The 15,358-nt window shown below is 36.0% G+C and overlaps 1 protein-coding gene across 1 annotated transcript in view; it reads right to left on the bottom strand.

Moving 5' to 3' along the window:
* Nucleotides 1-15,358, bottom strand: part of PRKN (parkin RBR E3 ubiquitin protein ligase) — an 800,965-nt gene that overhangs the window by 376,521 nt on the left and 409,086 nt on the right. The window contains exon 6 of the mRNA XM_030022007.1: nt 5,825-5,940. Within this exon, the coding sequence (XP_029877867.1) occupies nt 5,825-5,940 (116 nt within the window). The remainder of the gene's footprint in view (nt 1-5,824; nt 5,941-15,358) is intronic.

Raw genomic sequence — 15,358 nt, 5'->3', positions numbered from 1 at the left:
AGTGACAGGGAGATGGCACAAACTGCTGCTGGAGGGAAAAATTTTGTAAGTTATACTTTTTCTTCAGAAAAAAAATAGACTGAAAAAAAAAAAAGATGGCTGATTAAAAGCTAGTGAGAGGCTTGGGAGGCTCAAAGTAGTCCCACCAGAACCAGATTAACACACAGTTATCCCTAACGACACGCAGAGTCATTCATTCTTTATTGACTGAAGGAGAAGAGAGCTGTCTAGTGAATTTCTAACAGGACTTCCTATAGTACATTCACTTTGAGTTTTTCTCTCCAAGTACTGACCTTCTCCAATACTCTCCTGCCCATGGAGTCTAATGTGATCACAGTCTGAATTGATTTGGCTGAAAAGAATTATGACAAAGACCTTACATCGCAGTTATCCTTGAAGAACAACATCCAGCATGTACACTTCTAACTCTCACCACTAGCAAACTGAAGCTCTCACTTAAAACTCTAGTCTGAATAGCAGAAAAACATATTACAAGATTCCATTGTCTAAACAAAATAAAACTTTTTTTGTCCAAGATTATGAAGTAGGTATTAATTTGATAAAAAATTCTGATAACACAACAGCAAATACTTCTCATTCTGGAGAAATCTTTCTACCTATTAAGTGACAGCAAGCCCTATATATCTTTTACACTTATCTGTATTTGTTGGAAGCTAAAAATAACGGTGCCTTTAGGAATTGTACCCTGCCTAGTTTGTGAAAGATGACGTGAGACACTTCTGTTCTGCACATTTTATTTTTACACTGCTTAACGCTGCTGTTATTCCTGAGCCTGATTTATGGGTACCCTGGGGTACTCCTAACCCCTTTTGATGTTATTTCTACTAGAAACAGTTGACAAAAGCAGATCTCCCCTTGAGGATTGCACAGTTTTAGTATTTGTTTCAACTTTCAGCCATTTGCTCAACCTATTAAGAGCCTCTTCAAAGACATAAAATAGCAAACCATCACCTTGAATGCTACAGAAAAATATAAATGCATAAAGGCTGCCAATTCACACTAACTCTGCTGTAGATAAGCAGAATACATTGGAAGGCATTACACTACATGGAATACTGCCTATGGATTTAGCATAACCCTACAAGGGTATTTGGCTCTGAAGTATTTCACTCTGTTGGTCAGAGCTGCATGAAAATATTCATATCAAATATAAACCCAAGGCAAACAGAAAGTGTGCCTAATGTAAACCTGAGAATAAAAATTGCAATAGGCTTAAGCATTACTTCTGCTTTGTATTTTTTCTATATACCATAGAGTACACTACTGCTTTAAATAAGATTTTTATGAGCTCTGTAAACCTTGCTAAAACCATACATATGCCATTCCAAGAATTTTGGAACTTAACTGCTCCGCCTGTGGTGGACTAACTGTCCATGATAAATGGATGGAAACAATGAGAGAAATGGTATATCTTTCCGTGAACAATAATATTTAAGAAATGTGTAAATAGTACCTGGTTGTCACCTTTTCCTGTTTAAATTTTTTCAGCAAAAAGGAAGAAAAATGTATTTTGATGAACAGACACAGATTTTTTATTTTACTGTAGTGAACCTAATAAAAAGTAATACTTTATGTACCAAACACAGTTATTCCTCTTTTCCACCTGAATGCTATAGAATGATGAAAGTAGGTTTCACAAAATACTACAAAATGCAGTGCCCTGGATGCTACTTTTCAGCTGCATAGGAGTATTAGAAAGTAATCACCAGCACAAATACATATAGTCACTGAATGTTTAACTAAAGCAAAAAAGGTTATGGGTATTTGTGTAATTTCTCTGAGTTAGATATAAATATTCCAAGAATGCCAGGCTGGAGAAAATAATTAGAAACTCAAAAAACTGAGCAGAGATTTCATAAGTAGCCCAAGAAATTACAATGACCTTTGTGCAACACTGATAAATGATTTCAGTGTCCGATCTCTAGCTCTTTGCAAAATGCACTTATCTTTGACCATCCTTGCAATTGGAAAAAAAACAAAATCAGAAATAGAAACTAAAATAATTTCTTTTACAGCTTTAATTGGAAAATTATTTTGTTCACCCAAAGATACATGTGAAATTATATTTTAACAACTCACAAGACTGGCCATCCAAAAAATAAAGTAGATTAAAGTCATCTTAGTACCTACCTCAGTTCTTGGTATCACCTACAAATGTTTAACTTTACACAAAACTGCATAATAAATTTCTATGGTTTTAAAAAATCAAACTTCGGAAAGATAATCAGCATTTAATGTACGGATACATTCTCAAAACTTTAGAGTTATCACAGAAATGTGTATCAATATTTTTACATGATGAGACAGAACAATTTTCTTCCATTTTAGTTCCTCTAACATTGCCTAGAGAAGGGGTTTTTAGACAAGTTTTTTTTCTTATTTGTTTTCTTTTTTTTTTTTTTTTCTTTTTTTTCTTTTTAAAGAGAGAGGCATGCTTAACGAAAACACAGTAAGTTGTCAGGAATAGACAACTTTTACCGCAGTCTAGAAATACTTGATTTCTTGAGAACCCAGTAAACACAGGTACTGGAGATAGATACCATTTATCCCATGAAGCTCAGTTGTTAGTTTAGCAATTTTACCCCTTCATTGTACTTCATGGTGTTTGGTGACGTCTTCTGATGTTTCCTGAGCCCTACACAGGGAATACTAGGACATGAATAACCCTTTTCCATGCCATCTTACCACTAGGATAAAAAGCATACTTTCATTACAGATCTAGTTTCAGCAATGAGTCTTTGTGTTTCAGCTTCAAGATTATCCCAAGCTGGCTGTGATGAACAGCCAGGCTACCTATCACAGTACTGTGTAGGATATCTGTCAGTTGTTGCAATTTGGCTTGGGATCAGGGACCAGCCATCGTCCCTCTTTCATTTAGCAGAACAGACATATACTAGGGCTCTGCACTGCAGTAAGCCAAATCATTCCTCTTGCCCAGTGAATTGTTGGAAGCAACAGGAGAACTAGCCACTTTTAAGTAGGTTAGTCTGTACCCTTCCTGCAAAATGCTGAGGTACTGATTTGAGACAGATATTTGGCCTTTAACCTGTATGTAGGAGCCAGTTCTGTAAATACACCACAGAGCATGCTGCCAAAACCAGCTCTTTCCAGAAGACACACCATATAAATCAGTACAGAATTCAAGTATCCATTGCAACTTCTCTCTTTTGACCAACAACTATCACTTTGCAATTCTCTCTGGTATACATTTTCACGTAAGGAATGGTGTGCTACCTGCACTGAGGCAGAGTCAAGGTACAATAGTTTCATGTTAGTTAATCATGAAAGAGAGGAGGAACTGAAATAATATTGCCTGCTTCCCGCTGATTTCATCTGGTGCAGTTCCACAGGCCAGTAACAAAGGACCTGCTCATGGGTGGGAGGAGATTAGGAGGTGTGCAGGAGAAGAGAGGTCACCCACAAAATCTTACGAAGGATACAATAAGGCAGAAGAGAATATCCTCTTCATCATTTCACTGCATCACTTGAGAAATGAGAGAGGAAATCTACACCTATAGCTCTAGGAAGTACGAGAAGTCAAATTCTGGCTACATAGACTTATTAGTGCTTTTACAACCTTTAAAACTGCAAGAAGGCTGCTGGAGTACTCTCATGCTCACTCTTGGGATAACTGATTTCACTGCCTCCTGCCAAAAAATTAATTCCATGGCCTACAAGACATACTGGGTCAGAAGAGTATTCCCCTGACTTTTTGGAGATTGAAGGGGATACAACTGCTCTGTAGGCTGTTTTTGTAGTATCTGCCATCTAATCCTCATCTCATGCCACAGGCTTTAGAGATCTTGCTATGATCAAATAAAATCTGTCAGCCGTTCAGAAAACTAAACTGAACTTTCATTATCTAAAAAGCATCTCTATGCTCCATAACAGAAGACAAACCTATTTATGAACAACTGAATCTGCTATGCAAAATGAAGAGAAGACTGAAAGGCTTACTATGTGTATGAGTAACTTCAAAGAACCTGTTGTCCCCATCATGGATAGATAACTAGGAATTGCTAGTGCCTTGTCAGATGCTCAAGCACCCAAATCCTACTCTGTTTCTTAGGGTACTTGGTCAGAACTCCTACAAACTTTTAGAAATAAAATACTTTAAGGTCAATTAACAGCATCTCAGAAGGGGTCCTGTAAACTGGAAAGAATCTGAACAGCATGAGGCCAAAAGGAAGATGTGTCTTCCTTCCCTATTTAGTGCATAAATCCAATAAGCTTATTCATAAATAAATTTTCCCAGATTGTGTGTTGAGATAAAAGTCTACTGAAACTTAGGTCTCCCATAGTTATTTAATGCCTTAATTTAAATTAATGAGAATTGATATGCTTTTGTGACATGTCAATAAATAATCCCACTAAACATTACTAGTACAGTTTAGGAAGCCAATAGTTCCAGGAACAGTTCAGCTAAGCAAATCCAGACAATTATGTCTTACCTCTTTCTTTCCTTTGGGACTTTGCCACAAAACAGAGGAAAAAATTACAACTTCATGAATATGGGTGAATAGCTCTGTACTGAATATATCAATTCAGAAAAATGTCAACATATCCATTTCAAATTTGATAGAAATAATCATAACGAGTTCTCAAGCCTAAGTAAGCATATTTATGGCTGATATTCCTTCCTCTTGTTCTTGGGAAAAGGAGAAAGCTGGGCTTAGAATGGAAACTTCATATTATCCTTAATTACAGAGAGGTTAATACTGCTGCATACCTAACCACTGGGGACAAGCTATCTAAGTAATTCAGCATGTACTGTCTGCAAGGCAGCCTCTGAAAGAGACACATGGCAATGCTGTAAATGCTGTGTACATGGGAAGTGACGGACACCATACTCTTCAATGCACAATTATCTTTTAATCTCTAACTAAGACTAATTTTCTTGAGCCAAATACTGTCAGCAACCAATCAGCTGCTATCAATGCAGTAGCACGCAAGCACAACATAATATAATTATACTAGCTCTGGGACAGAACCAGAACAACCTACTAGTTTCAATAGGAAGCTTAATTCCAGGAATCCAGCTTTTCTTCCCCCCAAAGATATCTCCTAAAAGTTTCATTCATACTTCATGCTATCCTATACAATTTTTCTAAATTCATTCTTCTATTGCCAAATGCAGACCAATCAACAGCAATACTTAAAGTGTATAACATGGTGTTATTAGTTTTGAGGTTCCACCTCAAAACATCTCTTAACCACTAGATAAATGTGTTTCAGGTAATTCTTCACAACAATAGTAGCTGCCTTTCTTGGGCAATTGGTTTTTAATCCATGCATTTGCAAGTAACGGTATTCTTGAATGTATGTGCCCAAACACCATACGGTAAGATGGATTACAGTATTTAAAACTGCAATAAACAAGAACATGAGAACAGATGCATCATAACAAATTCTACTTTGATTTATAAAACAAACACCAAAAAGTTCCTTTCTGCAGGAACAGTTTGTCCCCCTCAAAATCGGGCTTTCTTCCACTGGCTTTTAAATGCAGATTAGCAGCAAAGACCTACACGCTTACGCCACTACCTTGAGCACTTGACATTGTAGTTAGAATTTAAGCAGTCAGATTTGCACCTGTAACTCAACTAAGGTACAAAAACATAAATTGTAATCATATCAGCAAAACAAAGAACACACCTAAAAATGTGGCCCATTTTCCACCATGATACCGGGGGGAAAAAGCGTTTAAAAAGGAACACCAGCAGAGGAAAAAAAGCTCTTTGAAAGTGATAAGCACTCTGAAGCACTGAGACCATGCATCTCTGACGCTTTTTGTTGTACTTACCTAATATCTGTGCATGTTATACATGTGATACAGCGACTGTTTGTTGTAACGAGGTTCAAAGCCACAGATGTTTCACTGTCAGTCGTTGGGTGTGCTCCACATTTAAAGTAAAACTCCTGAAATATTGAAGGAGAGATAAAGAGAAGATTACATACCTGCCGCTCATGTCCTCCCTTTATCTTAGCCTAACTGACATTTGAGACAACAGACAAATCACCACTGCCAACAGAAAAGGAGGACAATCATTAGGAAAGGTTTCCAAGGAATCCCTTGCAAAAATACGAGTCTAGTTGCGTATTTAGTTCAGTCATTTCCCTAGCAAAGAAGACATCTACCTGTGTACTAATTTGATATCTGTGTGATACATTCTGTGATTTTCTGGATTTACAGAAAAAAATTACTTCATCAAGTATAGTCACCAAAGGCAGAATACTAAGCATTGTCACTATGCATTAATATTTCCACTTATTTTTTTGTTACAGATGTTACCATTTTCTGAACCCCAGAACACAGATTTTTAGCTCTGAATTAGTAAAGTCTGACCTTGCTTTGGTGATGCTGGAAACCTATATGATACAATTTTACCATCATATTACAGGGAAGCTGTCAAGTCTCTTGGGACATGTATTACATTTGCAATTGTATATTATATTGTGTTTGAATTAAGTTGCTTTAGTCCATACCACTCTATATAGCCTCTTAGACTGCTTTCATTAGCATAATAGTTTTTGCACAACTGTGTGCTTTGTTCTCTTCTCCATTGCACCCCAGGGAAAACCATACCAATCATGCTGTGCTTTGATAAGAATTTGTTATAAAAGATTGTTTTAAATGTCCAAATCACTCTATGCCTATGTAAATAAAAGCAGTCTGAAGACATGCGCTTTGCAATAGGAGCCACAGATTGTGGTTTCTTTGTTCCTATGAGAACTTTTTTCCAGTATCAAATTGTGGAAGTTTGCAATGAAAACACTAAGACTAGTATAAATTAAGTGTGAATTGGAAGGTAAGGGTATAAAAGCATCAGAAGAAATGACAAGAAGAAGGCATAAAAGAATGACAGGTGTTGATGGCATCAAGATATTAAGATGACAGATGATTCTCAAGATACCTAGACTGAGGGGAAAAAAAAAATCCTAAAAAAAAAAAAAAAAAAAAAGGAAGAAAAAAGAATAAACTTCAGCAAGAGAAAAAGACTCAGAGACAGTGAATAAATCAGCAGCATTTCCTAGTGACTCACAGAGGTGGGACAGCATAAAGGAAAAATAAAATTACAGTTACTGTCAACTTCTTTACAGTGCAAAAGTCACATGCAAAACCCAGCAGTAAGAACAACCCAAAAGCCGTGAGAAAGACTTGCTAGGTGGCATTTCCTAGTATCACCCCAAGTTCCTAGCTAGACTATCTGGACACTTATTTTAGTGCTTATTAGTATATGAATGCAAGACAATGAGTGTGGCTGAATGAAAACAATTTTGTTTAATATAAAATCACCTTCCCCTCTATACAGCCTCGCACTTTGATTTACTACAATACTGTAGTAAAATCGGACCAGAAAAAGCTCTTTCTCACTGCCTTGAACCTTGCAGTAGGGAGTTCTTCATCTGCGAAACAGCTGTCAATTACTGTTTTTTCTCAGTGGTGATCATTTAGATATATTGTGTCATTTAGATATATTGTGTAGATGTATTTCTACATGAGACAAATACAGTACTATGAAGTAATACCTTTAAGGTGGAATCTGGTAACTGGGATACAAGAAGTATTAATACAACATTCCTCCTAGGTTAGTCAATCCTGCTTCTCAGAGAAGCACTGATATATGCAATAGATTCAACACAAATAACATATTCAAACTCCAGTATAAGTTAAGGACTCTTTGTCTGAAGCGTGTGTTAGTAGCAGTTTAAGAGAACTAAGGGTTAAGAGTATATTTTAAAGGCAAGCCTATTTTTAAAATCAAGTAATTGTTCACAAAACTTTTGAAGTAGACACCTGTACATATTTACATAGAACTAACATTTTTAATAACTAAATCATCTTTCTGTCCTGTTTCATAACATCAGGAAGTAGTCCCAAGCAAGAAAATATGCTTAAAGTCATCCTTGGACAAGACTTTAGACTTCCCATGTTTTTCTCTCTTGTTCAAGACACAGTTACACACACAGCTTTTAAATATCAGCGCAACTTGAAGCATTTCAGCAGTTGACAATGAGTCAATGGAACTGCTCATTCATCTAGAGTACATGAAAACCTTATACAATCTTTAATTTATTTTCAACCTTTAAAAATGTATCCATTAATCTTTGTATTATTTGCTAATGGGTTTTGGAGCTTGGGTTTTCTTTGCCCTTTAATTTGGCTTTACTTTTGTTTGAATTAAATGGTAAGAAGGATTTATTTCAATGCAGGAGAAGTCTTGAAAATATCTCCTTGCTTCAGTACACCTTCTGCACACAACTAAGAGAATATTGACGACTCACTATTCCAGAACAGATAAACTATGGCCAAGAAAACATACAAAAGAAAAATAATTTTTTATAAAGTTACTTACTCACTACAGTAAAATTTTCTTTGGGTCACAAGCAAAAAGAAAGAGAGTAATAAAGGAAGTAAGCTCTAAAACACTTGAAATAGCTTTAGACTTTTTTTTTTTTTAAAGACCATTTGTTTGATGATTCTAATTGCTTTTGATTATATCTCACAATGGCTATAAGTTTCTTGTCATGAAAGCTCTTTAATGAGGCTGGAAGGGAAATAAAACAATACATTTCTTATTCCATACTCTAAGATGTATGGAATATTGCCTACTACTCCGGCGGGGAGGGGGGGGGGGGGGGGAAGGCGGGGAAGAAAGAAAGAAGAAAAAAAAAAAAAAGAGAAGTCAAGAGTCTTGTGCTACATTCCCAAAATACTTTCTCTGTAGCATTAGGAAAATTACTTCTCTAGACTTCTGTTTATCAGCCCAAAAACTGCTTGAAGAAAACTCCTCTACTAATTACATTTATGATGTGCTTTGGTGTTGCTGAATGGAGAACATTATGGAATGTGAAACCACTATTTGAAATAACAAAAGAAAATATTACCACTCTCCAAAACTATTCATTGAAAGACTCCCTGCTTGAGTAAACTGCAATTAAAGAAATAGCAAATCTTAATACTAAATGTAAACAGAACAGAGGGCTCATTAAAATTATAGACAAAAAAAAAATCCCTCAAGATTACGTCAAGTATTTGTTCAGAAGAAATCTTCAAGATTAAAGAATAAAAAACTCATTTACAACAACTGTGTTGAGACTAGCAGTACAGTAAAACAAACCCACTTATAAAATGTTCACCTTTGCAAAAACAAAAGGTATGAATCCACACAATGCACAATTCTATAAAATCAACACAACAGTCTACGTCTGTAGGTCTGAGACATCAGTGCTCTGATGGGAGTTCAGAAATACAGGCAGAGATTGCAATCTGAAAAACTCAGTATACAGAGCGCCTGATAGTTCTGGCATAGTGTGGACTGCATTTGCATTTTTTTTTTGTTTTTTTAAATCATAATAATGCACTTTCCAATTGTTTGAAGGATTTTAAAAGTCATGAACTCAATTAAGTTTCCAGTTGCAAGTAAAAATTTATGTGGCCTGGTTTTACACATTGTGTAAATAAAGAATCCACAAGTATTTGTTTGTTACATCTACCAGATTTCCCAGAGACTTATACTTGTGATGTAAGCACAACCTTCTTATGCCAGGGCATATATGTATGAAGTTATGAAGAAAGAGAACCCATCAGCACAAGTTGCTTCTGAACTGATTCCAGTAATGAAATTGCTGAGCTTAAAATAGAAGGGGGAAGAGTTTAGCCATTTCTCACTCCACAGCCTTGCATGTCATGAGACATGTAAATGTAGCTATTCTTTTATTTAGTCTTTCAGCTGGTGTACGATAGCCTAAGGAGGGAAATTTGCTGGATTGTTTAATCTAAATCATTTATGTTCCAAGGTTAATCTCCAAGCAGGTGTACAGACCTTGGAGCCAGCCAATTTGGGACTAACCCTCTAATTTTGCCACAGACTGCCACACTCATACGAGCAGTTGTTACTTCTTAACGTTGACATCAAAATGCCTCTTTATACTTAACTTATGCTATATAAGACAATATTTTCAGAATTTTAACCTTATTAAAAAAAAAGCCCCCTATGGAATAGCATAAAAGGGATGGGCAAAGATTCATGCAGTCTACATCGCTACCTGACCACTTCCAAAATATTTTAAAATAGAAGAAATCATATTATTCCTCCTTTCTGCACTTGTGTTCTCATTTGGTACTTTTTTTTTTATTATGTTAAGTATTTTGTTAAGTTCTGTTCAGCAATGAGTAAGGATGTCAAGAAATTACTGTGAAAGCAAAGACAAAATTTAGTGCTTTTCTTAGTTCTGAAAGTGAGTAGTTCTATGGTCACCTTCTACTGCAGTGAATAACTTTAGATCATTTTCTTGCCTAAAGGCATAGGTCCCATGAAATTGTGAACATTCTATTTAACACTACAAATGTCTTCCTTTTGGCAGTGTATCTGATAGATTGTTATTCAGAGAAGGGAGCAGGCATTGCTCTTACATACTTTGTCATATTCTTCACTCCTGTTATCGCTTTTGTGTCACACAACATCATAAAAAGTGCAAGGGGGAAGAAAAGGTTCGAAGATACATGGTCAGTGTTAGCTACTTTTTATGACACTCGAGAAGAAAATGCTCAAATTTATCAAAAAAAATAATCTTTGATATTTTACCAGAAATATCTCACCTTAAATTCTGTGTTTTCAAATAAAGCAGGGGTTTGCATACCCCTAACTGCTGATGGTAAGCAAACTGTCTTCTATATGGTCAAGTAACCAACATTAAGTAAAAGACCAAAGTCATACCCAAACCACCAGTGGGAAGCCAGGATCTGAAACAGAATAAGGCCCAGAAGAAACTTTACCCTTTTGATTCATTTACTGCACTGTCAGAAAAAAACCCCACTGCTCTTTGATAACAAGTATCAAGATAGCTTGCACCTCAGCTGATATACAACATATACACATAAAAATACAGGTTCCTACCTCTGCTTCTCGTTCACTGCTGTGTAAGTTGGTTAAAAATCCTAAGCCTTCGCATTTCTTATTCCCTTTTCTTAATAAGCTACAGAACAAGGTGGGGGTCCTATGGTATTTTTCCCCTGAACTACCCACACATGTGTTTATTTAGGACTAATAGGCAAAGCCATTTATTAATATGTGTTACAGCTGTTGAAGGTGTAGTTTTCATTTTTCAAATTATCAGCACTCTTAGATGTCCTTTCATCTGTATCACCATAATTATTCCCCTGAATGAGAGAAAACTTCATGCCATTGTGGCACACTCCTGTGATAATGCTTCATTTCCTTTTCCAACTGAAAAAATAAGTAGATATTCAGTGGGTCTGAGGATAGATTGAAAGAAATCCACTTCTGAACAGCTGTGGAATCAAATATTTTTTCTGGAATGTTCTGGGACAGACTGGGTTCAACTCTGCATGGGGACACTTTGAGGTTCCCACATCCCAGAAGAATTGCAGGCATTGGCTTTCCAGGCCATAGGAATATCTCTGTGGTGAAAGGAGAAAAAAAAAAAAAAAAAAAAAAAAAAAAAAAAAAAAAAAATCTGTAAAACATCACAGTTCATGTGTAGAACAGGCATTGCTTTCAAAGTTAAATAAGTAAAAAGTGTTAGAAAAGATGTTTGAATTACACTGGCTAACTAATATGAGCAAGGCTGTACAGCCAAAGAATAATTCTTAGAGATTACGGCAATCAAGTCTTAAATGATTTTGCGATAGGCTCATGAATGTGTTGTACACATAAAACACGTAAGATTGCTCCACTTTCTTCTGTGAGCCAACAGTATTTTGACTAGCTTGGTTACTGGAAGACATCTTTCTCAAAATAGTGGTGTGCACTACCAACTTCCCAATTCCCCCATGCAGCTCAGCAGATACTACCAAGAACCTCAGATCAGTTATTGAGCATTGTGAACATCACCTAGTACCAATTATTTGGTGAATGCTACTCTGCTTAGTTTGTTTTTACTAAGCAATGACTCTGAGACCTAAACAGCTGTTAAGATCAAAGGGAAAACATTATTATTCCATTTTTTGCAATATAATTGGGTTTAGAGTCAAAAACTGCAAAAATAAAACAAAAGCATTCCTATAGCTACCGAAATTTCAGACAAGCAAAGTCTTCTGTTTCTTTTGTTTGGAGTTCACCTGGAACTGTTATTGCAACACTCGTAGCTGAGAAACTAACCTTAGGCTCTGATGCTGTCATCGGGATTACTTTCTTTTAAGATGATCTTCATTTAAGAATATTTCTTTCCTACTTGAGGTTCCAATCAAAATCAAACCTTCTGTCTGTGGATTTCCTGTGATTCATAAACTCGATGCTTGACTGTGATATCAATAATGTAAACGCTCTTCCGCAGGGCAGCTGAATTCCCTGAGCTAGGAAATACAACTGCCCTTTGGACATGGCTAGCTGGATCCCCTCCTAGGCAAAGGACCAATAAATACATCTGTCAGGGACTGCCTCGGCAGTTATGGACAAACAAACAGTTAACTCACTTTAAGGGAAAGGATTTGTGCATAGTATTAGACCAGCATTCAAGCTGCAGCATGTAACTCCTTAAGTACTGTTTCAGTGTTAAAGAAATACACCAATCTATCACTACAAAAAGTAGTATAATGCGTGTGATTAATTCCTAATTCTCTATAAAGATTAAGCAGGACAATAATCAAGGTTATTAAGCGACAGTGGATTTGAAGGTCCTTAGCATAGATTTTAGGAATACTGCGATGCAAAGACTAAAGGTGTTTGTCATTTTAACCATTCACATACCAATACTAATATGAATCTTTCAAAAGCATAATCACTATGCTCAGGCAACATTTCTTTGCCATAAAAAAATTCTTCAAGTTATTTTTCTATTTGAAAGAGAAGATCCTGTGAAAAACTCAGCATCTGATCTCGGACCTACATATTCAGAATGGAAACTGAATAATCAGCAAGAATAAAAATAAAAGGATGCCACCAATACCAGCATATTTTATATACATTTCCATAGAAATTTCCCCATCCCTTACACTTTCAAATCCACAGAATCTCTGCTGTAGAACATACAGTAGAAGCACAGCATGGCAGTTCATGGACACTGTAAGAAGTGTGAACTTTGAAAGAAATGTCTTTATGGGATGCAAGGAGAAAAACTGATATCCCAGGAGAGATCAAATATTATATATTAAGCCTTGTTAATATACTGCTGATAATTAAGCTGACCTCAAAGATAAGTTGAAACATCTTTTGATGTGAAGAATGACAATAAAGTGCTTATATATTAAATTTCAATGTCTATAAGAAGTATATATTTATTTAATTTGGCAAGAGACAAAAGCAGCATAAAAATGTAGAAGAAATATGAGCACCTCTCTAATATCTGCTTTCTGACTGAACCCCATTGCCCTTCTCAAAATGCCTCTGGCTAAGAAGAAGAAAGACCTGTTATTCATCATAAAAGCTCTTTAGGATGAGTATCCTTTGCCAACTCTTCACTGAGGCCGTCGGAGTATGCTTGGTCTCAGTGAATACATCAACTTTGACCTGTATGAAGGATGGGGGAGGGAGGGAGTTAACTTTTTAAGTTATTATCACGTTTTTGAGACAAGCACCAGTTTGGGGAAGAAATGTTACTCTCCTGCATTTTTCCAAACTTTCTTTCCTGTTCAGCAGTAACAGTTGCAATCTAAATGTGTCCAAGTAACTAAAAGACACATTATATTTCAGGGAAAGAAGCGTCAATACTTCTTTACAATATCTCCTTTTTATTCTTGGTTGACTTTAAATAAGTTAATGTAAGAAAAACATTAAAAATACACAGTTCCACTTCTTTCTCTCAGAATCAAACGTATTCACCATACCTTTTATTCAGTTGAGGATACCAAAAACAATTTGTTGCATATCAAATATTTGAACAGATAGACTATAATACGGAAAGTATTTTGAGTGTAGCAGGATTAAGGGATGGAAAATGTACATGCTATTCATAATTCTTTACAAGACCTAGTGCTTTAGTCCCAACCAAGTCACTTAAAGCCAAGTTTTAGGCATATAAAAATGTATATAAAAACTCATTGTAAATGATTCTTTATGAGACATTTTCAAGGGCTACAGAACAGCAACAGCCTCTATTCTTTTTATACCCCAATCCCATTTTTATCCACATTCTTAAAAAAAACAACCATCACAACAAACAAAAAACAATCTTTTGTTTACGTATTTGTTCCCCTTGCCAAGGGACAACTTTTCTATCTTTCATTTTTCCAGAATTCAATGGAAGAACAACAGAGATATTGTTCAAAAATTAATAACAGGACAGCTATTGCTACCATTCAGCGTTAATCAGCCATCTAATGTGACATAACCAACATTATTAATGATTGAAAAGGTCTTACTATCCATTTCTGAGGGAGCCATCACTTATTACATGTGATTTTCAGTAATTTATACCAACAAGGTTGTTTTTGTACAACGGTGCATACAGCTTGCATATCTATTGTCTGCACTACAAAAAAAACCCCAGTTATTACTTTTCAGTTAATAATTTATATTAAAACCTAAAAAAGAGGAGGTGGATATAATTAAGATTCAAATAACTGTCATAATGGGTTATTAACTATACAAGGTTATAATGACATCTGGCCTCTGGAGATAACATGCAACTACAGTTTCACAGGAGTTTTGCGTGTAAGAAAAGCAACAAGAAATGCAGTACCTATCGCGTATTATTCTTTCCTTGTCTCCTAGAAAAGACACAGGGGAAACAAAGAGCACAAATGCCTTGGGAATCCCTTAGCTGCTGCTATCCATACAATACTATTTCAGCCACCCAGGAAAGTACTCTGTGTGAAAGTGACTTTTCTCATTTTCAAGAGCAGCATTTCTCATTTGATTTGCTTGTCTAAAGGCAGCCACACACCATACTTGCTCCATTTCTCCGCAAGCGGTGTCTCAGGCTCAAACAATCCTGTCACTAATTCTGCTGTCATTCCTTCAAGTAGCAATATTTCCATGACACAAAGACAGAATGAACAGGACTCTTCAGCATGATCCAGCTCTTCTATCACCCATTTCTCATAGTATAGAGAAAGAAATGAAGTCTGTAGGGCATAGTGTCTCCTTATAAAATGGATCTTTGCCTGGAATGACCTCGTAGCAGAAACAAAGGCCCTACAGAGATTTAGCCAATAATCAGAAATGCGTAACTAATATGTCACAGGTACTCTAATGTCAATGATACGTAAAGATACAGTAAGATAGTTGTAAGTAAACAACTTTTCAATGGGAATATTTTATATGAAAGCATAGCCAATGTGAAAGGTTTACACCTTCCTTGCCCTGGAAGAATGCAAACTCTCCCCTTCCCCTCTCTGCTCCTAACTTTTTTCATCCATATTTCATTCAGAAAT

Source organism: Aquila chrysaetos, chromosome 8 (genome assembly GCF_900496995.4).
Source record: "Aquila chrysaetos chrysaetos chromosome 8, bAquChr1.4, whole genome shotgun sequence".
Taxonomy (NCBI): Eukaryota; Metazoa; Chordata; class Aves; order Accipitriformes; family Accipitridae; genus Aquila; species Aquila chrysaetos.
This window is presented reverse-complemented; position numbering and strand designations above follow the sequence as displayed.